The following is a 24,685-nucleotide window of genomic DNA, read 5'->3' as shown; positions in this document are numbered from 1 at the left end:
GCCAAGAATTATTTCATGAATAAATGATGAATTGTAGCTATTTATTAAAAACATAACTTCATTATGACAATATACCCCATTAAACCTGTGCTTTACATCAGTCATTCATTTTTAATGCAACATCACATAGCGTTCAATCATTTTAAATGGATATGAAAGCCGTTTTATATCATGAGTTATGATTTATTTCTTCTTCTGTAAATTCAGACAGTGGAAGGTAAGTGTTTTTTCTCAATCTGCTTTTCATTTACACTCAATCATGCTCTAAATGTGGACAGAAAAGATCTTTGAAGCACATAAACAAAAATGAAATTACCTCCAAATTATGATTAGTTAAAATTCTGTTTAATGTTTTATGAACATTAGATTCAGAATCAAAGCAACAGACCTGTCAAAAAAAAAAAAAAACGTAGATAAAACTTGTATACACTAAAAAATGCTGGGTTGTTTTAACCCAGCCATTGGGTTACATTTTTAAATGAAATTTAACCCAATGTTTGAGTTTGTCCATATTTGACCCAAATCTGGGTTAAAACAACCCAGCATTTTTTTAAAGTGTACTTTATTTCAATTATTGTCTTAGTCAAAGTATTTAAAAATAGGATATGATTCACTCAACAACACAAATTCCATTAATGAGCATTGGTTCTCGCATGTATGATGCACAAAATGCGAACAAGTCTGTTTGTTTTGCTATCATATGACCACTTTTAGTGTGTGTTCCTGTAAGAGTAAACTTGCAAATGAAAATAAAACACAGACACGAAACCCTGGCACCGAACAATATAATTTTGACAGAAAAGACTATTTTCACAGTTCAGTATCAGCCGCCCACTGTCATTATCTCGATCCGTTTTCTTACACCCTGAAGACAACCATAAGAACATTTATCAATCATTAATACACTCTAAAAAATGCTGGGTTGTTTCAACCCAATTTTGGGTAAAGTATGGACATACCCAGCCATTGGGTTATTTTTTAAATTACATTTTTAACCCAACATTTGGGTTTGTCCATATTTTACCCAAAATTGGGTTGAAACAACCCAGCATTTTTTAGAGTGTAAAAGGATAGTTTGAAGTGTTCAGATAATTGGGTTTTAATGCACCTTGGCACAATAGGTTTTAGGTGAAGGTAGACGATCAATCAAACAATGAATCTGGACAGATACGGATAGAGCAAAAAGAAAGGAGAGTTTGCTGTTTGTCCTGAAAATAGAATAAATGTATATGTAATGAGACAGAGAGATTAGAGGGAGGATAGAGAGAGAGAGGACACAGATGGAGAGAGAGCACAACCACTGAATCAAGGAGAATATGTGAAGGCATCGCATGAACAAGGGAGAGAGACAGACAGAAGGAGGCAGGGAGAGAATTAGAGGCAGAATGAGTGAGACAGAAAGGCAATAGAGGGTTGGACGGATGAAAGAGCTGGAGACGAGAAGATGCTTCAGCTTCATGAGGACGATACTGAACAACCTGCTCAAACAGACTGACACATCAGCAGCTCACTCATCAGGATCACAACAGGTAAAGAACTACTTCATCTCTATACTATATCCATCTACTTTAAATGGAGTTAACCATCCATAATTTACACAATTTAGTACTGATTTGATCATTCAATGACTTGCATGCGAGGGAAAAAACACTTGAACAATGCTGATGGACTGATCTGAGAACAATATAGGAGGACACGATGTTTTAGACGTGTGTATGAGGGGAGAGATAGCGAGCAGTTTCCTTTATTCATGCAAACGCATTCACACACACCTGGAAACACAATGTATATTTTCTAATGTTTCCTAACCTTTATTGTCTTCATCAGTACCTCTAAATACCAAATGGTACCAGAAATGTTTCTCTTAACTCATATACTGGATCTATAGCATTACACTGTAAAAATGAATATGCTTTATTTAATCAAAAAAAATGTGGCAACAGATTACAAGCAATATTATTAATTAAATTGAACAAATTATAATTGAGTAATAAATTAATCAAATTAATTCCTTAACCATTTAAAATGAGTAAAACTTACAACAACAACCAAAAAAACATACATTTAAGTCACCATTATGGTGAACGGTGTTTGTTTTAAAATAATGGTTTTCTCCTTAACATCAGGTGTCTTCAGTGTTGGCAATATAAAATAAAGAGTTCTTAATTAATCTTTGACGTCTGTCTGATAGTGAGATATTTTGGTTAAATTTGTTGATGTAAACTACTCATTTTAAATGGTTAACTTTTAAGGAATAATTTGATTAATTATTACTCAATTCTAATTTGTTAAATTTAATTAATAATTTTGCTTGTAATCTGTTGCCACAATTCTATTGATTAGATAAAGCATATTAATTTTTACAGTGTGATATTAAAGTGTCTGTTATTACACGGATTCACTTGTGAACTGACTCACTTGTGACACGTTCTGCGGGGTTTAACACTTTGTCACTGTGAAGATGAGAGAGATATTATTCAAGATTATTTTAATCTGCTTATACAGTCCTGCGTTTTAATCTGAAGTCGTCATTTCAGTCAAACCCTCTTGCATAGTTGTGAATCACCAAGATCTGTGTAAAAACAAATATCCTCCTTTATTGTCATTGATGGTTCCATAAAGAACCGTTAATATCCATGGAACCTTTTCTACGGTCTTCTGATTCTTTAGGGTTCTTTTAGGAACTGTTTGCTGAGAGGTTCTTTGATGACATCACTGCAAAACCTGTCTTTTGAGCTTTATTTCTAAGTGTGTATTAGTAGTAATAATGTGATTAAAGCCTGATCATGAAGTTGCTGATCTCTTGTAAATACTTGTCTGGAAGACTTTAAAGGAAATTGAAACATATTATTACTACACGTTATATTACTATTATGAATACAGACACTCACTTTAAATCACTTATAATATTCCCAAAGCTATTAGTGTAAATTCAACCATAAATCAGTATATTTAAAACAAAAAAACAACCTACATTTGTGACCTAATTTTTAATTTTGAAATCAGTTCTTGTGTCAATTTAAGTGGTTGATTTAGAATAGTAATGTCGAGTGATTTCGCTTAACTGACAGATATGCTCAAACTTCACTTGAGCTCATTTGACACAGTTGGTAGTTTAGGAACAAGTTTGCAATAAAGTGATTATAATTGTTGCATATAATTGTTAGTGTGTACTTGAAAGCTAACTAATAAAAATCAGCTGCTGCCTAAAGGAAGCATGAAATTAGAAAAGTGTGTGTCCAATGAATGAACCACAGGAGTTCTGGCTAACCTGATGAACTAAGAGTCATTGCACTGAATGACTGTGTACAAAATACTGGCGCACATCGACCTCTTCTGCTGTTACAAGGAACGATAAGGTGAAAATGGAAATCATGTCCAAGCATTAAAACAAATCTGTCTATCCATCCATCTATCCACTACTTGTTGTTGTGAGGTTACATGTACATGGTCATATATACACGAAATAACTAAATTTAACAACAATTTATATGATACATTTAATATTATGTATATAATAGCTATAATATTAAATAAACACACACACACACACACACACACACACACATATATATATATATATATATATATATATAAATATTCAAAAGAACAGTATACTTATCGTAAAATAGAAAGCTTTTGTATTATTATACACCGTTCAAAAGTTTGGGGTAAGTAAGAAGTTTTTTTTTTTTGTTACAGTAAATACATTTATAATGTTACAAAAAAAAAAGTTATTTCAAATAAATGAAATATATCTTTCTATTCATCAAAGAATCCGTAAAAACTAAATTGTACACACCCGTTTTCTAGATTGATAATAATAATGAATGTTTTTGAGCATCAATCAGCATATCAGAACGATTTCTGAAGGATCACGTGACCCTGAAGACTGGAGTAATGATGCTGGAAATAGGAATAATTCACAGGAATAAATTACATTTTAAAATATATTCAAATAAAAAACAGTAATTTTTAATTGTCATAATATTTCACAACATTAATGTTTTTAAATCAAATAAATGCAGCTTTGGTGAATAGAAGATACTTATTTTAAAACCATTGAAAACCTTACAGATCCCAAACTTTTGAACGTCAGTATGTGTGTGATATGTATATATATATATATATATATATATACAAAAAGTCAACCAGCAATACCTATTTTAAATCACATATACAATGCACAGTGAAGATACAATTTGAAAGTAACATTATTAAAAACAATATATTGATAATTTCACTTTGTCAGTAAATGTACACAGCAACTGACTTGTTTTGTATGACTTTTGCAATACAGTCCAGACCTCCCGATGTCGCCACAAGGTGGAGACTGTGAGTTTTCTAAATAAATGTTTTAAATGCGCATCAGCATGTGGTTTGATCGATCACTCTCGTTTTCTCTTGTAGCTGTACACTAAATTAACAAAACACACTCCCTCTTATATACAAACAGTAAGAGTCGAGTGCTGTGTGTCAGCATGAGGCACTGTACAACACAGACGTGACAGGGGTACAAACACAGAGATGGGCTTTTAATATTCCCCCATGCATCTCGCGGTTCCAGACTCACTCATGGTCAAATGCTGCAAATAAGCGACACGATAACACGTGACGGCCAATGCTCTCCTTTTGTTCCTCTTATCCACATTTGCTCCACAAATTGCCCGAAATTGTTTCTATTATCGTAGTAATAATTCGGAGAGTGTGGAAATTGCATTCAAATGTCAAAAGACAAGAAAAAAGTAATAGCATAACATCACAACACAAGACCTCAGAGAAGAAAAGACGCAGACTTTTGACATGGAAAAAAATGGGCCGTGGCAAAATGTTGGCTTCCAGCATCATTTATAAAAATGCACGTCAGATCGTCTTCTAATAATTTTATAAGCAGTCCAATTCAGGGCTAGTTTTTTTTTTTGTTCATGTGATAAAACAGATAAACATGTGTTTTTATAGATGTCCTTCACACACACGTTGGATTAACGGGAGCCAACCGTGAAGGTCTGAAGCACTGTCTTTGTTTATGGCCCTTTTAGTATAAAATGAAACAGACACACCAGAAAAATACACGTCACCACCATTTTACCTGTACTTTAAGTGTGTATCGCCTGTTCAGCCACTCGCTCTTGTTTTACCCAAATGCTTTGAGTTCAGTAAGAGGTGCTAAAAGCATTGTATTCAGACCCTTTATACGTCCATATTAGTGTTTCAACTAATGTCACATTCTTGGAAAAACACGGTGCATTTGTGGGAGGATGACACACATAGGATACATTTGTAAATTAGGCTTTACAAATATTAATTGCAATAACAACCCTTGAAACCAATTTGCATTGTTTGCCATATAATTTTCACTTTATATTCACTGCGAAATCTAATTTTATACAGACTGGTTTGCAAAATCACATTAGCTAAAATATCAAACTCAGATATTTCTACTCTTTCAAAGTGTTTATTACTTTGAGTAGGCACTTTGATTGGCTTTTCAAACAACGCTCGTTGTATCCATTTGCATAATTTTTTTTGAGTTGTGACAACTTCAAAACAAATTGTGTTCAACCAACAAACTAAACTGAGTTAGAGGAACTCAATTTATAACATATAGGCTATAGCCTACACAAATATTTAAGTTGATTTCTCAAAAATATTAAGTCGCTATGATTGAAATTGTAGGCCTGGAACCAGTCTTGTCTGTTTCGCTATACTGCTACGTGTAACTAATTTAACATGTATTTTAATGAAAAAGATATTACTTGTTGTCACTGGTAGTTCGCTTTTAAAAAAAACTTTTGCTGATAATTTACTCACCCCCATGTCATCCAAGATGTCCATGTCTTTCTTTCTTCAGTCGAAAAGAAATTAAGGATTTTGATGAAAACATTCCGGGATTTTCTCCATATAATGGACTTCAATGGGAACCAAATGGTTCAAGGTCCAAAAGACAGTTTCAGTGTATTTTGATGAACGAGTTCGAACAGGAGAGTCACGAACACGCATCACAGAACAGAGCAAGGCGAGCATTTGTGCTTATAAAACGTAAACTTTTTTTTTTGTGGCCGATTAAATGGCCGATCATTTCGCTTGATAAGACCCTTATTCACCATCTGGAATCGTTTAAAGCCCTTTGAACAGTTTGCAGTTTGCACTGAAACTGTCATTTGGACCTTGAACCATTTGGTTCCCATTGAAGTGCATTACATGCAGAAAAATCCTAGAATGTTTTCATCAAAAACCTTAATTTCTTTTCGACTGAAGAAAGAAAGACATGGACATCTTGGGGGGTGAGTAAATTATCAGCAAAGTTTTTTTTTTTTTAAAGTGAACTACTCCTTTAAGACAAACATTGCACGAGTTTACCTTCATGTTGTCAAACTCTTCAGCACAATGATTACCACAAACATTTTAACATTACAGAAACTCGTTTAAATGTCAAACATAACAACATTAAACACTAACAAGTGTTTCCTTCTTTCAGTAAAAAAAGCAAACAAACAAAGTAACAAACAACAATATTGATTCAAGTATGCTACAGATCCAAGAATTAGAAAGTAACAAATCATGGTCCATTGCTGTGATTTAATTTAAGCTATTGCTTATAAAGAAAGAAACCATCAATATATTTGGACAGTTTTGAAAACTGAAAATGTATGGACAAAAGGTAAAATATGCTCATTATAACTAATCTGATATATTTAAAAATGAATCAAAGCTGGTGAAAAAAGTGAATAATTTATGTAGTTCAGATAACGTAATATTTTGAGTTTCTGATGATTAAATCAATCTCCTTCATTGTATTAACTCAATTTGTCCATATCAATGAACTTAAAATTAAGGCAACCAGGTTACTGTACCTCATTTTTTTTTAAGTTAAACCTACAATATTGTTTTACAGTGTAGGTTATGGCAATGGAGGCATCACTTGACATTTTTGACATTAAATCAAAAAAGCTTTTTAAAATTATATATTTCTGAGTACTTTGCACTAGATTTTTGATCATTACTGTCACCTCAGAGAGAGAGAGAGAGAGAGAGACTGCAGCTTGAGGAAAACGTCAGAGATCAGTGATAGAGTTTCCCTCTCACTGTGAACCCATTCTCACTTGTTCTCTTTCCCTCTTTTTCACTCCCTTGATCTTCCTCTCTATCTTTCATCATGAGCTCCTTCAGTATGTCTTAACTCACACTTGGTTCTGGGTGTGAGACGGTCCACCTGTGACCTGCTCCTCTTTCACAGTCCTTCTTTTTTATTTCACCATCCTCTCTGCTCCTGCTTCTCAATGTTTGTGTATCTGTATCTGCTCACTGTCCATATCCCCATCACAATTTCCTTTCTTTGTTCATCCTCGCTTTAGATCCATCCTCATTTCTATTCTACCCCATGCTTCTTTAAGCCTTCTAGCACTACTTCACACCTATATGACCAAAAAAAAACACATGAAATGTCCATTGCTTCTTGAAAAGGCTCTTGCTTTGGCATGAGCAGCAGGTGGATACACCGCAGTGAATGCTCTACAGAGCTCTGAAATGGTTTGTAAATAATGTATTTTCTCTTTCTCCTGCATTTGATAAATAACGGTTAAGTAAAAGCACTTAACTTAAAGGACAGAATCTTTTGTGTGTGTGCTTATCGGATTATATCTGTATGGTGACCCATACAATTCTCTGTAAACAAGAAGCCGCTATTATGATACATATAAATATGTGCATTACGCCTTTATAGTCCTTTCAATTGAAAAACACATTGAGTCATGTCACGATTTTTAATATATAATAGCACTTACAATATAGAGCAGGTTCACTATAATAAACAGGGGGCAGAATTTAATGTCACAAAGTCTGCGTATACAGGTACGTTTTTTTTGAAAACAGAAAAATATTGAAAGCAAAAAACGAGTGCATTTTTTTATTGAGGAAATTACCTGAGTGGTCAATTTTCTAAAGAAAAAAAAAATGTTCGGGCTAAAAATACAAGTGCAATTTAGACCTATTTTGGTATAGAAATGGCTTGAAATGAAAAACACACCGCGGCATGGATTGTTATAAGCAATAATACAACTGGACGCTTGGAATTATCCAGATTTAGCAAAACATCCATCTTTCTAAATGGATCTTTATTTCTCAGTTTGAAACTGTAAAATCGAATGGCAGGGGAGAAGACAAGTTGTTTATTATCTGCTCAAAATTCTGCTTGCATACAGTTTTGGTTGTTTTCTTCAGCATTAGCTGTTTTTACACATTACAAAACCATTTGTATTCCAACCATTTATTGGCTTGCCAGATTTGTGCTTAACACTGCATTTGCCTTGTGGATGATCAGGGGCAGGAGCTGCACAGCTTGAGCTGTGAGGAGGAGCAGGGGTTTGTGCAGTCTCTCCTCTCCTTTTCATTACTTTCTCATTTAGTTGGCACCGCCATGGCCGAGTCCTACCGCAGGATGTTTGCTCTTTGTGAGCAAACAGACTGATGTCAAAGGTGTCTTGGCATCTTCATGTCTTGTAATTGAACAGAGCTGAGAGAGCCTTCACACATACTCATACATCCATAATCACGAGGATGACAAGTATATCTTACTTCTAATTTCTGAATCCATTTTATAACCATAGAAATATAGACACACACAGTCAGACATGGATGAACTGATGTCTCAAAACCGAATTCTATTTTTCTCAAATCTTTTCCATTCAAATGCCTTAAATAAGATACATTACTAAAATGTATTTCATTACACTTTACACTCTCAGAAAAAAGGTACAAAAGCTGTCACTGGGGCTGTACCTTTTCAAAAGGTACACGTTTGTACCCAAAGGCTGCATATTGGTACCTTAGTGGTACATTAGCACCTAAAATGGACATATTAGCTCATGAAATGTACATATCAACACCTAAAATGTACATATTAACAATTAAAATGTAGATGTTAGCACCTGGAATGTACATATTAGCCCCTAAAATTTACATATTAGCAGACGAAATGTACATATTAGCACCTGATATGGACATATTCATGAAATGTACATATCAGCAACTAAAATGTACATATTAACAATTAAAATGTACATGTTAGCACCTAAAATGTACATATTAGCACTTAAAATTTACATATTAGCACTTAATATTTACATATTAGCAGATGAAAAGTACATATTAGCACCTAAAATGTACATATTAGCAGCTGAAATGTACATATTAGCACCTGAAATGTACATATTAGCAGCTGAAATGTACATATTAGCACCTAAAATGTACATATAAGCACCTGAATTGTACATATTAACACCTAAAATGTACATATTAGCACCTAAAATGGACAAAAATGTACCTTTTGAAAAGGTACGGTCCCAGTGAAAGCTTTTGTACCTTTTTTCTGAGAGTGTATTTCGATAGTTCACTTTAGGCTTTCTACTAACTGGGAGTAACTTTGCAACTACATGTCAGCACACTCTCATTAGAGTATTTGTAGACTGTTAGGTTAGGGTTCGACTTAGACTACATGTTGCAAAGTAACTTATAGTCAGTAGAATGTCTCAAAATAAAGTGTAGATAGCAGTCTACAGCTAGTTGACATGTAGTTGCAAAGTTAGCTAGCAGAATGTCGTGGACCAAAATTTCAAATAATCCTGGTGAATATCTGGCAAATAATTATTTTAGTTCAAAGTGTAAACCTCAACAAATGCTATCTGTTTTTTTTTTTGTTTTTTTGAGTGAGCATCAGTGCCTTTAACTAACAAGGTTTTTCTTTTTATAGGTCTTAATGACGCCTGAAGCAAGAAACATCAACGAGAGAAAGCAAACTGTGATAGACCTCTAAAACTCCTCCAGCCATCGATTATATGATGGTACGATGGAACAACTTCAACTTTAGATGAACTAAACTGGATTCAACAATATGCTGTGGATCAATTCTCCACTGGGAGATTGTTCTTGAGGCAAGACCACGTGGAGTGTAACATCGTAATACTTTGATTCACAGACTCAATTTCTTTTTAATGAGCTGGAATGCCTTTCCCCTGCCAAGAATGAGAAATTGAAAGATGCTCAGTGAGCCGTGCCCTTCAACACCTGCACACTCTCATAGACGAGCACAAGTTTGCTTGGGATTTGAAGAAGAATGCTCCTACTTAGAATTTTGCAGATGCAACAATTTCGCCTTCAGATGTCAATTTGTCTGCTCAGTACTTCAGTTCTGAAGCTGAATCCCTTAAAAACCGAAGATGAGCCTGCTGGGTCGACATAAGGACCCGACTATTGGTTTGGCACAAAAAAATTTTTCAAGGACACTTCAAAAACAATTCTTGGAGATATTCCATTAACATTTTGAGAATGTCTGACTTTAAAACACCATTAAGACATTGACTGGAAATCTCAAACTGAGAGGCCCAATTTGGGTAAGCATATCAAACACAATACAATACAATATAAAATGGCGGAGCTTGCCGGATACAATGGCAGCGAGAGCTTCATGCTCTCAACCGGTCCGCCTTTCAACTCGACCGGTGACTATGACTATTATGAATCTGAACCTGACGCTAGCAAGATCATCATCCCCTCCATCTATGCACTGGTGTGCTGTGTCGGTGTCACAGGGAACGCCATGGTCATCTACGTCATCCTCAAGTACGCCAAGATGAAGACGGCCACCAACATCTACATTCTCAATCTCGCCATCGCGGACGAACTCTTCATGCTGAGCGTCCCGTTCCTGGCGACCTCGGCCGCGGTGCACCACTGGCCGTTCGGCTCGCTCATGTGTCGTTTGGTTCTCAGCGTGGACGGCATCAACATGTTCACGAGCATCTTCTGCCTGACTGTGTTGAGCGTGGACCGCTACATCGCCGTGGTGCACCCCATCAAAGCGGCTCGCTACCGTCGCCCGACCGTCGCAAAAGTGGTCAACGTTTGCGTGTGGGTACTTTCGCTGCTTGTGATTCTGCCCATCATTATATTTGCAGACACGGTCCCGGCGCAGGACGGTGGAGTGGACTGCAACTTTCTATGGCCTCAGGCCTTGTGGTCGGAAGCGTTTGTGGTCTACACGTTCCTACTGGGTTTTTTGGTCCCAGTGGCGGCCATTTGCATGTGCTACTGCTTGATCGTGGCGCGCATGCGAGCCGTGGGCCTCAAAGCGGGCTGGCTGCAGCGCCGGCGCTCTGAAAAGAAGATCACACGCATGGTGCTGCTGGTGGTCGCCGTTTTCGTGGTCTGCTGGATGCCGTTTTACATTGTGCAGCTGATCAGTGTGTTTTGCAAGCCGCCGGACCCCATGGTGACTCAGCTATTTGTCATTCTGAGCTACGCCAACAGCGGCGCCAACCCCATTCTCTACGGATTCGTGTCGGACAACTTCCGCCGCTCGTTCCAGCGCATCATCTGCTTCCGCTGGCTGGAGAACGGGCTGGATGCCGAGCAGGTGGACTATTGCGCCGTCGCCCTACGGCGTCAGACCACATGTGGCCCAAGGGACTTTCCAAAGGAGTGCTTAGCCTCCGACATGGTGTTTCGCAATGGAACCTGCACGTCCCGTACAACAACTCTGTGAGAGGCTATTCAGTCAGAGTGTTGGAGTTTTAAGGGATTGTTCACCACACTTTCTTTCATGTCGATACAAACCTGTATGACTTTCTTTCTTTAGTGGAACGGAAAGGAAGGTGCTTTAAATAACCTATTAGGTTACAATTGACTTCCATTGATTGGACAAAAAACAAATTAAGTAATGTTTAAAACGATAAGAGGGTGAGAAAAGAATGACAGAATTTTTCATTTTCAGGTGAACTATACCTTCATTACTTCACTAATTACACTGGCTGAGAGCTCATACCCTCACCCTCAATTCATGTGACTTTCTTTTTTCAGTCGAACACAATCAGAGTCATTTTAAATAATAGCCTTGCTCTTGCCAACTTTGGAATGGAATTGAATAAACCACATCCATCCATCATAAACGTAATCCATACGACTCCTGTGGATTAATAAATGCCTTGCGAAGTGCAGCAATGGGTTTTTGTAAGAATAGTGCCCAAATTTAAAACTTTATAAACTATAATCCCTAGCTTCCAGCAGTGGCTGTACGGGTGTTAATGAGAGAGTTGAGTTCTGGTAGAAGTGTGACCTCTGACCCGACGTATAATCAGTGTTGAGTAAGTTACTCTAAAAAAAGTAATTAATTACTATACTAATTACCTCTTCAACAGTGTAATTAGATTACTGTACTAATTAAAATCTCTAAAAAGTATTTAATTACTAATTACTTTCAAAATCCCATATCAATCTCAACCAGCTGAATAATACAAGGATATACATCCGTTTTAATTCTTTCAAATAAATACTATAAAATTGCATGAATTATCCTTAAACTGACCAAGGTGGAGAAGGTTACATTATAAAAACTTACTTTTTAACATCAGACAACACATTTTGATGTTAAACCCACGATTTTTTTGTGTCTGATCTCACACTTTTTTCATACATATTTTACAATAATTCATACGAATTTGTACGAGTGCGGTCGTACGATTTAGACACCTCGGATTGATCGGATTGATCTATACACAGTATTTACCTCAATTACATCAGAAGTAACTGTAATTAAATTACAGATAAATGAAGAGTAATCCCTTACTTTACATTTTCAAGGGAAAAGTAATTAAATTACAGTAACTAATTACTTAGTAATTAGTTACACCTAACGTAGGATGTAGCTCCTCTTCTATTATATCAAAATCCTCCAAAAATGTTCTTTAAAACTTCTTGTTTTAGACTTCATTCATGACTAGCGTTTTGTTTTGCTCTTACCTCGGCACTTTGTTATAGGCGCGTTTGTCAATTCTCGCCTAACTTTATGTTACGTAATAAATACCACGTGAACTCGACTCGAATGCCGGTACAGCTATTGCCGGAAGCCAGTGATTATGGTTTATAAAGTTTTAAATATGGATATATTTCTTGCACTCAATCGCTCTGGCGCGCCAGACACTTTGATAGCACTTAACTAGCCCAGTTCTTTCAATATAGGCCAAGCAGAGAAGCGACCAAACACCTCCACGTTTTCCCTATTTAAATACAGTTACACGAGTAGTGTAACTCGACCTAGGACAGTGACACAAAATAAAACGTTGCGCTTTTCTAAGTGTTTGTTTGGCCGCTTCTCAGCTTGGCCCATATTGAATGAACTGGGCTAGTTAAGTGCAATCAAAGTGTCTCGCGCGCAAGAGCGATTGAACGCACGCACTGAGACGACAGAGGTATGCATCAACTCGTCTTAGTGAAAGGAATAACAATTTAATATGAAAAAACAGTGGAGTATCCCTTTAACAAGCAGAATCACTGAAGGAGAAAACCGTAATTTTAAAACAAACACTGATCACCATAATGGTGATTTAAATTTACTTAAAACAAAAAAGTTTTACTCATTTTAAATGGTCAACTTTTAAGGAATTAATTTGATTAATTATTAATTACTCAATTCTAATTTGTTAAAATTGAATTAATACTACTGCTTGTAATCTGTTGCCACAATTTTTTTGATTAAATAAAGCATTGCTGCGCTTCAAACCATTACAAAGCTGGGAAGAGCCAGGATGTTATTTGATATAACTCTGTGTTCGTCTGAAAGAAGAAAGTCACATAGGATGGATTGAGGGTCAGTAAATTATGGGATCATTTTAATTTTTGGGTGAACTATTCCTTTAAAGGAAATTAACAAAGATTCATTCTGAGCAATTACAAGGTCAAATTAAAGAATAATAATTGCATTCACATTGTTACAATTGCTACTTTACCCCAATATTTCCTTGGCTGGAATACATTACACGGAAATCAGGCTTTTTGTAATCGGTAAAACAACTTTTTGAGTGGTTTCAGATTAAAATGAGGTATCATACACTAAACAACTGAGGATCACAGACGTTCAAATTGTTCCGAACACAACCAACTCACAAAGAAACCTTCGCCTCATTGAAAATGAGGTACATGACAAATTAAACCAATGTATTCTGAAAACGGCTCAAAATATCAAACATGTCTGATATCCTCCGACTGGACTGAATCATGTTTAAAGATCAAGATGCAATTTTCTGTGAAATTGATCAATTGCCAAATATCTGCACATTTTCTCTGGCTTTGGGCAACTAGCATTGACTTGTTCAGGGGAAAAATCTGTAAAATATTTGTGTAGTGTATTACAGCCTTTAGTCTACAATAACCAAAAGAAAATCAATAAGATAAAATCCCAGAAAATGGTAATTCATGCATTGTTCATACATTTATTCGTCTCCGTTTCTGAAGAGAGGAGACAGTCCAGTGCATCTGTATAGATAAACCAAATATTTGTTTAATATTTAAATATCGTTCATTTCTAATTGATGTGTAGGCATTGTTTTAATTCAACCGCAGCTTTAGGGATTAGCTGACAACATAAACATGAGGCTCCATAATTTACCCCTTATCAAAGTGCGGTCACATTTACCGTTGCTTTGCAAGACTCCACATTCAAAACCCACACGCGTTTCCACATGCAGGCTTCACATCAGATTCAAGTTGGTTACACAAATTTACTGTGTTGACCATCAGAAAATGCTTGGTTTGAAAGCAACCTCTGTGTGAGTGATGCTTTATAGATTGATTCCCAATACACTATTGATTTTTTGGCCTGAGAACTTTTGAAGAAATGCTGCTTATGTGACCGCATCCTTTTAGAAACTACAGGGTCACCCAAATGGAGAGCAAGGTCAGAATATTTGGTACTCAAGATGAAGTCACAAGGGAATGTGGACGTGTTATATCTCAGTTTGCCTTAAAAATACTACTGAATTTGCATCAAAAACTGGTGAAGATTGCCCCGAAAATGTTATAATGAACAACAATTATCCCCCTTACATCTGTGCTCTTTTATGTAATAATGTTAATTGTCGATTAATTGTAGATCAATGTTATATGAAACATATGTTAAAATAGTTATTTGTGGATTCTACTTTTGAATGCATACCTAAACGCACAACATCACCAAACCAAAATAATCCATTAGTTCTTGCTTAAATGGTTTTCTTTGTTATATTTGTGAGGCAAATGGCCAAATTTTATTCAGTTCACCCTGCTTTAAAATTGTGTTGTGGGTCCAAATTGTGAATAAAAAAGTTGAGTGAATCTAGTCAGGCGTCTGCTGATTGTCTACTATTGCAACACATTTTGAATAATAATTTTGATTGCAGAAGCACTGTGAAACAGGTCCTCGCTCAAATCCTACTTTAATTCACTTGAACTTGACACAGACTCAAGTTCCAAGTCTACCCGCTTTTAAGCCCGCTTATCTTTGCTTTTTGCATCATTTTCAATCATTTTGAGCCCCTTCGTCTGCTCAAGCGATTCATTACCCCTCAAATAAGAAAGCCATGGATTGGTTTCAAGTTGTAAGCTTGCCCATTCCTTTCCCTTATGACATAGGTTTGCGCAATGCATTAACTCTTCTTTTAGAAAGTAGCTGCCGCACACAAAAATAGATACACTGTAAATCCAGCAAAAACAGCTGTTTTTTGTTTAGCGACATGATTCATTTTTATCTCCTGACAGTTCAAACTGCCTTTAAGCAGGAGTAAACAGACACAGAGGAGTAGTTACGTCATGTTTCTCCATAAGAACATTTCATGGTCAAAGCAAACACATCCTAAAGAGACTCAATGTAGAAGTGGATTGGAGACTTTTCCATGTGTTCAGCTAATAAATCAGGCCAGCTACAAACAAATTAATAAATCACAGGAAAGTGGAATACACAACACAAAAAACACATGCCAGAACATGCATTGTTCCAATGATGATAAGAAGTCGGATGAAGGATCTAGTTTTTCTTTTTTTTGTCTGCATGATGTGTTATGTTCATCTACAAAGGATGTGTATTTGAATTTTGAGTCCAATCAAGTTGCAGTTAGTGACTATTTTTTTTCATTAGCATGCTTGGTCATGCAAATGTATTGATTTTCAAAGGTTTGAATGCTAGTATTTCATAACCGCAAACAAGCTATCTATGCACTAATGGCGCTTTTCCACTACACAATACTAGCTCGACTCAACTCGGCTCGCCTTTGTTTGGTTTCACTGTGTAAAAGTTGTACGTGTACCTACTTTCGGGTTCTTTTTTTTGTATCACCTCCGGCGAGGTTTTGAGCAAGCTGAGGCCATACTAAAATGTGAAGTGAAAAACAATGTCGACTGCTGATTGGTCAGAGAATCGTCACTATTCACTGCGTCATCGTAGAGTGCCGAAGTTATGACATCACTTTGTAGGACAACTCGGAAGCTAGCGGCGCATGGGTTCCCTCGATCGAAAAGCTATGCATTTTCCCCATAGACTTTTGGAAAATCGCAAAAAATAAAATCTGTGTTTAACAAAGAGTTGTGACCCTTACATGTTTTGTTTATCAAGATAATCTTTACAAGTTAATCCAAAATTGATACATTTTGAAGCCGATATAAAGTTTAAAAACCACAAGCAGACACAATAAAATTTAGAAAACCACAACCAGGTTATAACTGGTGTATTTTATGTCGTATATTAAAACGTGACAATATTTAGAGGCTTTGTTCACCACAGACCTTATATCAGGTGATTTAGCAAAAACCCATTCATAAAACCCATAGACTTTAGAGCGAGGGAACCGGAAGTGCTAAAATGCTAACTCACTTCCGCATTTTGGCCTACAAAGTGACGTCATAACTTCGGCACTCTATTGCACGCGCCAGATGGAGTATCCAGAATAACCCCGCCATTTTTAAATAGTTTGGCCAGAGATAGTTACTAAACTTACAACTATTATTATGGAAGAATACGCCGTGGTCAAACGAGGAGGTGCAGGCCTTTCTTTGTTTGGTTGCCGAAGAGAGGATCCCGCGAGAGCTTGATGGGGACCTGAGGAACGAAAGGCATCGCTATGACGACCGGGTACTATTTGGTACTATTTGGCGGTACTGTCTTAAATGGAAAACGGAATGAAAAGCTAGCCGAGCCGAGTCGAATCGAGCTGGTACTGGTAATGGAAAAGCGCCATAAAGCATGCATGAAACATTCAAGCAGAATTCTTAAAATAGAAGTCAACTAAGTGTGAGCAGTTAGCTATAGCATCAAAACAGAAAAGATCTAGTGTTCCCGAATGATCCTCTTAGAAACACATGCATGCTTCCTCCCTCTTGTATCAATTATGTTTCAAAATTACAATGTCACTCTTTTTAATGCTCTTTGTAAACACTGAGTTGACCTTCAGTCGCAAGATTGGGCCCACATTTATAATCATCCACTGCAGCAGGCTCAAATCACAGTGTTAATACTAATGTCAGCATCTGCTAAGCCAGTAATAAGGACACATGGCCACATAAGTGAATAAATTAGTGGAGATGAGTGAGAGAGAGAGAGAGCGAGAGAGAGGGGAAGGGAGAAGGGGAAGGGCGAGTGAATGATAGAACAGACTTAAAAATAAGTCATCGTTTATAAATTGTTTCATTGTGGATTCTGCAGTATTGTGTAGCATTATTCAGAAAAATCAGTTCATTCAAGATGATGCTACTATCATGACAATAACTAGATGTAAACAGTTTCTTCCCCTCCGTTCAAACATGGTCAACTGGTCATTAGTCAATATTCGCTATAATCTACAAACAGAATACTAACACTTTATAATAAGTCTCATTTGTTAATATTAGTTAATCTATTAAGTAATACCACCTAATAATTCAACGGCCCAGAGTCAGTAATTCCAACCCGATCTCACGGCAATTCATACGAATTTTTAATGAGGTGGCGAATTCTTAACAATTCGTACAACCTACCCCTGACCCTGCGTATGAGTGAGGTCGCATTAATTAATACGAATTAGCCACTTTTCAATCACTCGTACAAATTCGAACGAATTGGTCGTGAGATAGCGTTCAAGAGATACCACACCTCAAGACATTGTTTTGATGTTGTATTTCAAGACATTTGTCAGGGTTTTGACCCATTAGCCTCCATTGCTTATTGCAAAACGTCATTTTAGAGCTATAACCGTATGAACCGTTCATAGCAGACTAATGCGGTTAATAATGCAGTTATGAGAGAGAGTTATCAAGTGCGTATGAAATATGTTTATCTGCTTCAAGAACAGCGTTGTTATTACTTTAGCTTTTATGTTGTTAAACTATTTTAATGATAAAATCGGCAAAGCAGCGCTGTTTCTGTGCGAGTGTGTTTCTGTGCGAGTGCTTGTCTGTATTGTATGTGTGTGCGTTTAAATGGAGAGAAAGCAGAAAAAAAGAGTATGTGCTATCCGTACGTAAAAAAAACCAAAACATTTTTGTGCCAAAAAAAAAACAAAAAAAACCCACAATGGATAATTTGTCATTTTGATCCTATTGTTTACTATATTTATTAGCTTGGTCAGTGTCATTGTGGGTTTTGGTTCTTCTGCTATTGAAGGCTGGAAGGAGCTTTGAAATAACTGAAATCATTTGACGAAGTGATATGGATATGAATTGCATTTAAGTCCTGGGTTTCCCTGAAAATAATTGCACAGTTCAATTCGATGTTCGTAAACCAATCAGATTCAAGCATTCAACAGCCCAAACAGTGAGCAATGCATTTCTCACAACCTCCATTAGTGTTAGTTAATAAATAGAGTTGTTTGTTCATGTTAGTTCACAGTTCAACTACTAATGTTAAGAAAAACAACTTTTGATTGAAAAAAAAATGTATTAATAAATGTTAAAATGAACATCAACTAAGATTAATAAATGCTGTAGAAGTATTGTTAATTGATAGTTCATGTGAACTATAAATGTAGTTAACTCATGTTAATAAATAAAACCTTATTGTAAAGTGTTACCAGAATACTGATAGAATAATATTTAGAACTGACAAAACACTCAACATTTCAGTAAGTATCTAACATTGTTATATGTACACTACTGTTTTTTAAGCCTCTTATGCTAAAAAACTGCATTTGCAATAATCAAGTAGTATCGAAAAATTATTCGAAATATTATACAACTTGATGCATCCTTTAGCTGAATAAAAGTGCTAATTTATATTTAAAAAACTTTGATTCTGCCTACATAAAACTTGTATACTGTGCACAGAATATAATAATAGAAATAAAAACATCTTTCCACACAGTGCTCTGATTGTAATTCACCGCCACTGTTTTTCTCATTCAATTTCTATGCCAGAGGAATCACTGAGACCAACCTCTGAGCCACCTCTATCAAACTTTAACAAGGTGTTCACTTTTACAAAACTTTGCTTCAAATAAAAGTTTCTTTGATTCTGGGTAAATCACATAGCCGAACTACTTTTATTAAGGGGAATTAATAAAATCGACATAAATGATTCATGTAGTGAAACCGCAAACTGATTCATTTTTCAAATGCGCAGCCTTCTTTTCCACATGTGTTGGGTATTACAGTTCAGTTACAGAAACTGCAAGACATTTAACGTTTTGTTTGGATACTGATGAAACTATTGAACATAGCAGATGTTTATATTATAAAGTGAATAATTACATTATTCAGTCATATTCCATCAGACAAAAATGACTGAATATTTACACAAATGATCCTGTTGAAGTTTACACACCCTTAGTTAATATAATGCACTGCCTCCTTATGCATCCATGACTGTTCATAGCCTTTTGTAATATACGTCTGGATTGCCTCTTTAAATCTTCCCACTTTGTATCACACAATGTTATACTTTAGTCACTGTTGGTCAAAGATTTTATTTGAAATATTATGTATGTAAGCATTCAAAAGAGTAAATTAAGTTATTATTTTGGAATAAACATTAAGGAATAGAACAGTTAAACCTCCATTCATTTAAATTCAAATGAATTTTTAATGATAACTTATAAACCTTTAAAGGCAAACGTACTGTGAGCTACGAGGTTGGTAATCGATGGTGTTTAACCCTGTCGAAGTCACATTATTTTAACTTAGTTTTAATAATAATCGTGTTTAATAGCAGATTTCGTGGTGAAAAACTACATCACTCATGACGCTGTACAGACCAATCAGAGAGCTGAAACAAGCAAAACGTTCTATTTAGCCCCGCCCACTCGTATGAAGCACTGCGAATGACATCATCAAGCTGGTCTCCTTACACTCTCAAAATATTTTTTGGAATATTTATGCATATTTTACAATAAACTTAAAATATGCTGTTTTAATATACATAATCGACATTTTTAAATAATTAGTTTGATATTTCTCCATTGTTTTTTAATTTGATTTTGCGGTTCACAGTGCTTCATGGGATTGTAGTCCTTTCCCACACCAAAGCCGTAAAGTACACAGTCTTGTACTTGTGTATTTCCGATTTTTCAAGTTTGTGATTTTATGATTCACCTCGCAGCATTGGTTTGGTTCATGGCTTATACCCATCACGGTTTGAGTTTATTTTCATGTTTAGAGTTTGATCTGTTCTGTTCATGTCTGTTTCTAGGTTGTTTTTTTAGGTTGTTAATTAGTTCGGTCTTCCTCCGTCCCCTGCCCGTATGTCTCCATGGTAACAGATTAGTTTAGTTCTGTTCAGGTGCGTTTAGTTAATTAAATTACTTGTTTGCCGTCAATTTAAGCCCTGTGTTTCTGTGTGAAGAGACCAGAAATTTAAATCAATATTTACTGTAATCTTCCACACCATATACTGTGAGAATTCTTCAGAAATCCTCCTATTGTGTTCAACGGAAGAACGCAAGTCATGCAGGTTTAAATCGACATGAGGGTTAGTATAGTAAATGACAGAAATGAAAATTTACATGCTAAATATTTGACCGATGCGGCAGGAGGTCCATAAATGAGAAAAGAAACAGGCATACATTAGCACAACTGTATGAGGCTGAACGCAACAAGATGGTGCTGTTTATATATTCAGTCCTGCTACTGAAATCTTTTACTGTTGATCAAGATGGACAGAACTAATCACACTGAATCCCCTGAAGAACCTACACTGGTGACCGGATTGTCAAAGTAATACCCACGGTGCTGAGCATTTATTACGACCAACGACGTATCGCCCTCAATCACAGAAAGGTCAGGTTGCTAAAACCTTTTAACTTTAAACCAATTATAAAACACCTGGACAAATTTTAGCGTATGGATGTGAAAAGCATGCAGTGGAACTAAATAAGGTCTCCACAGTATCGGAGTGATTTTCTGAATCAATGCCAAAGCCCATTACCAAGCCAATCTCACAGCAACACTAAACTCTTCTGTCTTCGAGGTAAAACATGAAGGCAGCTTGAGACAGTGAATGTATCTGCTAGCATAGATGCTCAGTCCCAAGGCTACAGAATCTCTTTGAAGCTTAACTGTAATTGGAGAAATACAGACTTAATGCAAACAAATGAGCCAGCGGCCTCCTTAAGACTATTTGTTCTGAATATTAACGGACATTAAAATTCATTTTGTAATGCATTAGCGCTTTATAAATGTTCAGGAGCATGCAAAGTTTTCCTGAGTATGATTTCTGCAATCTTAATGGAAAACATACATTTATAGACCTTATAAGATATTCAAATGAGCGGTTCATTTATAAATCATTTATTCATAAATCCGTAAGTTCTTACCTCAATGCTGTGGGAATACAAACAGGAAGACCAAAGGCATCCTTAGCAATTCGGAGGCCTGTTTCAGGGAAACAGTTGGAGGTCCACATATGAGAAAGAAAAAAAAAAGACTAAAAAAAGACATAAAAATCCTTTATTATCTCTGTTATATTCAATAACGTTATCTTGTTTCACTCGTAATAGTCTATTCATAAATGCATTCGAAAAAAGATTCATTCATTTTGATGAACGAGTTTGAACAGGAGGGTCACGAACAGAGCAAGGCGAGCATTTGTGCTTATAAAACTTTTAAAAGAATTATTTATTTTTTAAATGACCGATCGTTTCGCTAGATAAGACCCTTATTCATCATCTGGTGTTGTTTAAAGCCCTTTGAAACTGCACTGAAACTCTCATTTGGGCCTTGAACCATTTGGTACCCAGTAAAGTGCATAGAAAAAACCTGGAATGTTTTCATCAAAAACCTTAATTTCTTTTTGAGTGAAGAAAGAAAGACATGGACATCTTGGATGACATGGGGGTGAGTAAATTATCAGAAAGTTTTTTTTAAAAGTGAACTATTCATTTAAAGAGGTCACCGGATGCCCATTTTCCACAAGTTGGTATGATTCTTTAGGGTTTTCAAGTAAAGTTTGCAACATTACTTTGGTTAATATTCCTCAATTTGTATCCCAGAGTGTTTAGACTTTTTGAAAATTAAAAAAAAAAGAGTGAATGGACATTTTTCATTGTGGTGGCTGTGTCCACAGACACTGCAAGACACATGCAAACACAATAAAGTGAATTTTGCATCCGACGACCCCTTTAACGAGCGAGTCATTGAATCATTCAGTCAAAGGATTCGTTCAAAACGGCTTCAAGTTCATTCAGGTATTATTTGTTCAAAAACCCGGTAACAAAACATCGTTGTGTTGCTCGGGGGCGCGCAATGGCTCCGCTGTGGTGGATTTGTCTAAACTGTAGGCCCAAGTCACCAAATATTAACTTCTTGTTTACTGAACTGTTGTATAAAATCAATATAACATCTGCAAACGTTCCGATATTCGGGAAAACAGCACTGTTGCTCGAATGATATTGCTTAACTAGCTATATTCTTTATAAAGATTAAATTCGAACTCACACAGAGACCCTGGCGTCGGGTTTTCGTGCTGGCAGGAGGGGAACGAGCCACTTTTTCGAGGGTAAGCCGAGGCCGCTTCAGTTGCGAGGCCCGTTTCAAGGGATGGCTGAAGCGAAAAAGACGTTCCGAAGCTTTGCGAGATCCCGAAGCGCAGATGATTCGAAACACTGATCCGAAGCGTGATTCAAAACATCCACGTCACGCGACTACGGCTAAATGAAGCTTCTGAGTGTTTCATTTACTGTCCATGGTGTCATTAGGTGGAGTGCTCCGCCAAATTAGGGGTTGATTGATAGGTCGGTCGGGAACAGAACACACAGTGTAAAAGTGAAGTCAACGCATTTTCACATCTTGGGTTTTTGTGAGAGGAGTTTGGTTTTGAGGTAGCGGATTTTTGGTGATATAGTGACATATAGTGCGATTTGTTTAGTTATATTTAGGCTTCCATTTAAATTTACACAATGAGACAGAGTACATATCGTGACAAATTAATAGATGCATAGATAGAAATATATGAAGAGTTCAGATGCAATTGCCTCTAAATGCCATTTGAAATTTTCTTCTTTAATGATGATTTTTATCAAACTTGTATATTTAAGTTCAGTAATTTCACTTATATGACAATGATAATTACCTATTATTGTTATTTAAGTGAAATTAGTGAACTTAAATATACAAGTTTGATAAAAATCATCATTAAAGAAGAAAATTTCAAATGGCATTTAGAGGCTTTTGCATCTGAACTCTTCATATATAGACAGATAGATTAATAGATATAGATTGATAGATACATAACAGACAGACACATCACACTGTGCTTCACTGATGCGTTCAGACACAACTCCTGGTGAGCATTTTCAGTCTATGTTATGTAATCTGATTCATGGAATTTATACTTAATGTGTGCTGTCAGTTTAGTATTTGTTACTAATTGCTGTTTCCATTTTCATTCAGAGCCACAAATGTTAACATCAGGCCCATCATCTTCATCAACACCAGTAGAAACACAGGACAGTTTATGGGAACATTTTGATAATCGTAATGATGGCGTCACCATGGAGAGGGGTGTCAGATTGATTCGAAGCCTCGAAACAATATGGCACATTTGCTTCGACTGTTTCATTGCTTCATGAAGCCTCGATCTGCCCACCACTAGTGAAACGTAGAAAAGGCTGCGATTGTGGAACAGAAAACACAACATGAACACAACGAGAACAGCGCTGGAAACGGGCGGGGCTACTTAATTTACTCTACTATGAGTCATTTGATCGCAAAGTTTTACTGTAGCAAATATTGTCACTCAATGTCAAATGAGTTGTGTGTTGTGAAAGCAACTAATGGGCCATTTATGCAAGCATGAAATAAAAGTGGTGGACAACATTATTTCCTTAAAAGAAACTGAATAGGACTGCAGAATCATCATAATATGCTCTACAACAAAAAAAAACAAGACACAGCTGATGTTAAAATAATTCATATTTTTAGATAACTGCAAAAAGACCAACCTGCTTTTATGATGAGAGTTCAGAGGTGGCTGTTAACTAAAAGTAAATGATTTTGCTGAAAGATTCATAATAATAATAATAAATAATGGAGGATTTGTAACTTCATAAGCAGTGTTATGAGTTTGCTGTGGCAGTTAGTTAATAGTGAGAATTGTAACCTAATCTAAAGTGTGACCAGAAGATCACTTACCCACTTTTCATGTTCATGATGTGCAATTATATTGACAATGGCTTCAGTTTTAATGACTCAGTAAAACAATGGATCTGTGATATCACAACTGAGGCAGTCATTTAACACTGTCCACACTAATCTTCTTCAGCCTTTATTATGGTAATGACATTTAAATGTTAGGCCAGATTGTTTCTTTTATAATAAAATTGCTCAAATGTGAGATCATTCTTCTCCTTGTCCTTTTCAGCCAGTTTGTGTTAATTGGCCAACAATGAAGCAGAAGCGAGGACGAATGCTGACTGAACATGTG

The 24,685-nt window shown here is 36.1% G+C and overlaps 1 protein-coding gene across 1 annotated transcript; it reads left to right on the top strand.

The window, feature by feature from the left end:
- The first annotated feature begins 1,154 nt into the window (after positions 1-1,154).
- Positions 1,155-15,145, top strand: sstr1b (somatostatin receptor 1b). The gene is made up of 2 exons (XM_039658436.2): positions 1,155-1,529; positions 9,749-15,145. Exon 2 carries the CDS (start codon positions 10,424-10,426, stop codon positions 11,537-11,539), a length of 1,116 nt encoding a protein of 371 aa, XP_039514370.2. The 5' UTR covers positions 1,155-1,529; positions 9,749-10,423; the 3' UTR covers positions 11,540-15,145.
- Positions 15,146-24,685: the final 9,540 nt, after the last annotated feature.

This window comes from Pimephales promelas, chromosome 1 (genome assembly GCF_988280905.1).
Source record: "Pimephales promelas chromosome 1, fPimPro1.hap1.1, whole genome shotgun sequence".
NCBI classification, from domain to species: domain Eukaryota; kingdom Metazoa; phylum Chordata; class Actinopteri; order Cypriniformes; family Leuciscidae; genus Pimephales; species Pimephales promelas.
The sequence above is the reverse complement of the archived record's forward strand: the minus strand, read 5'-3'. Positions and strand labels throughout refer to the sequence as shown.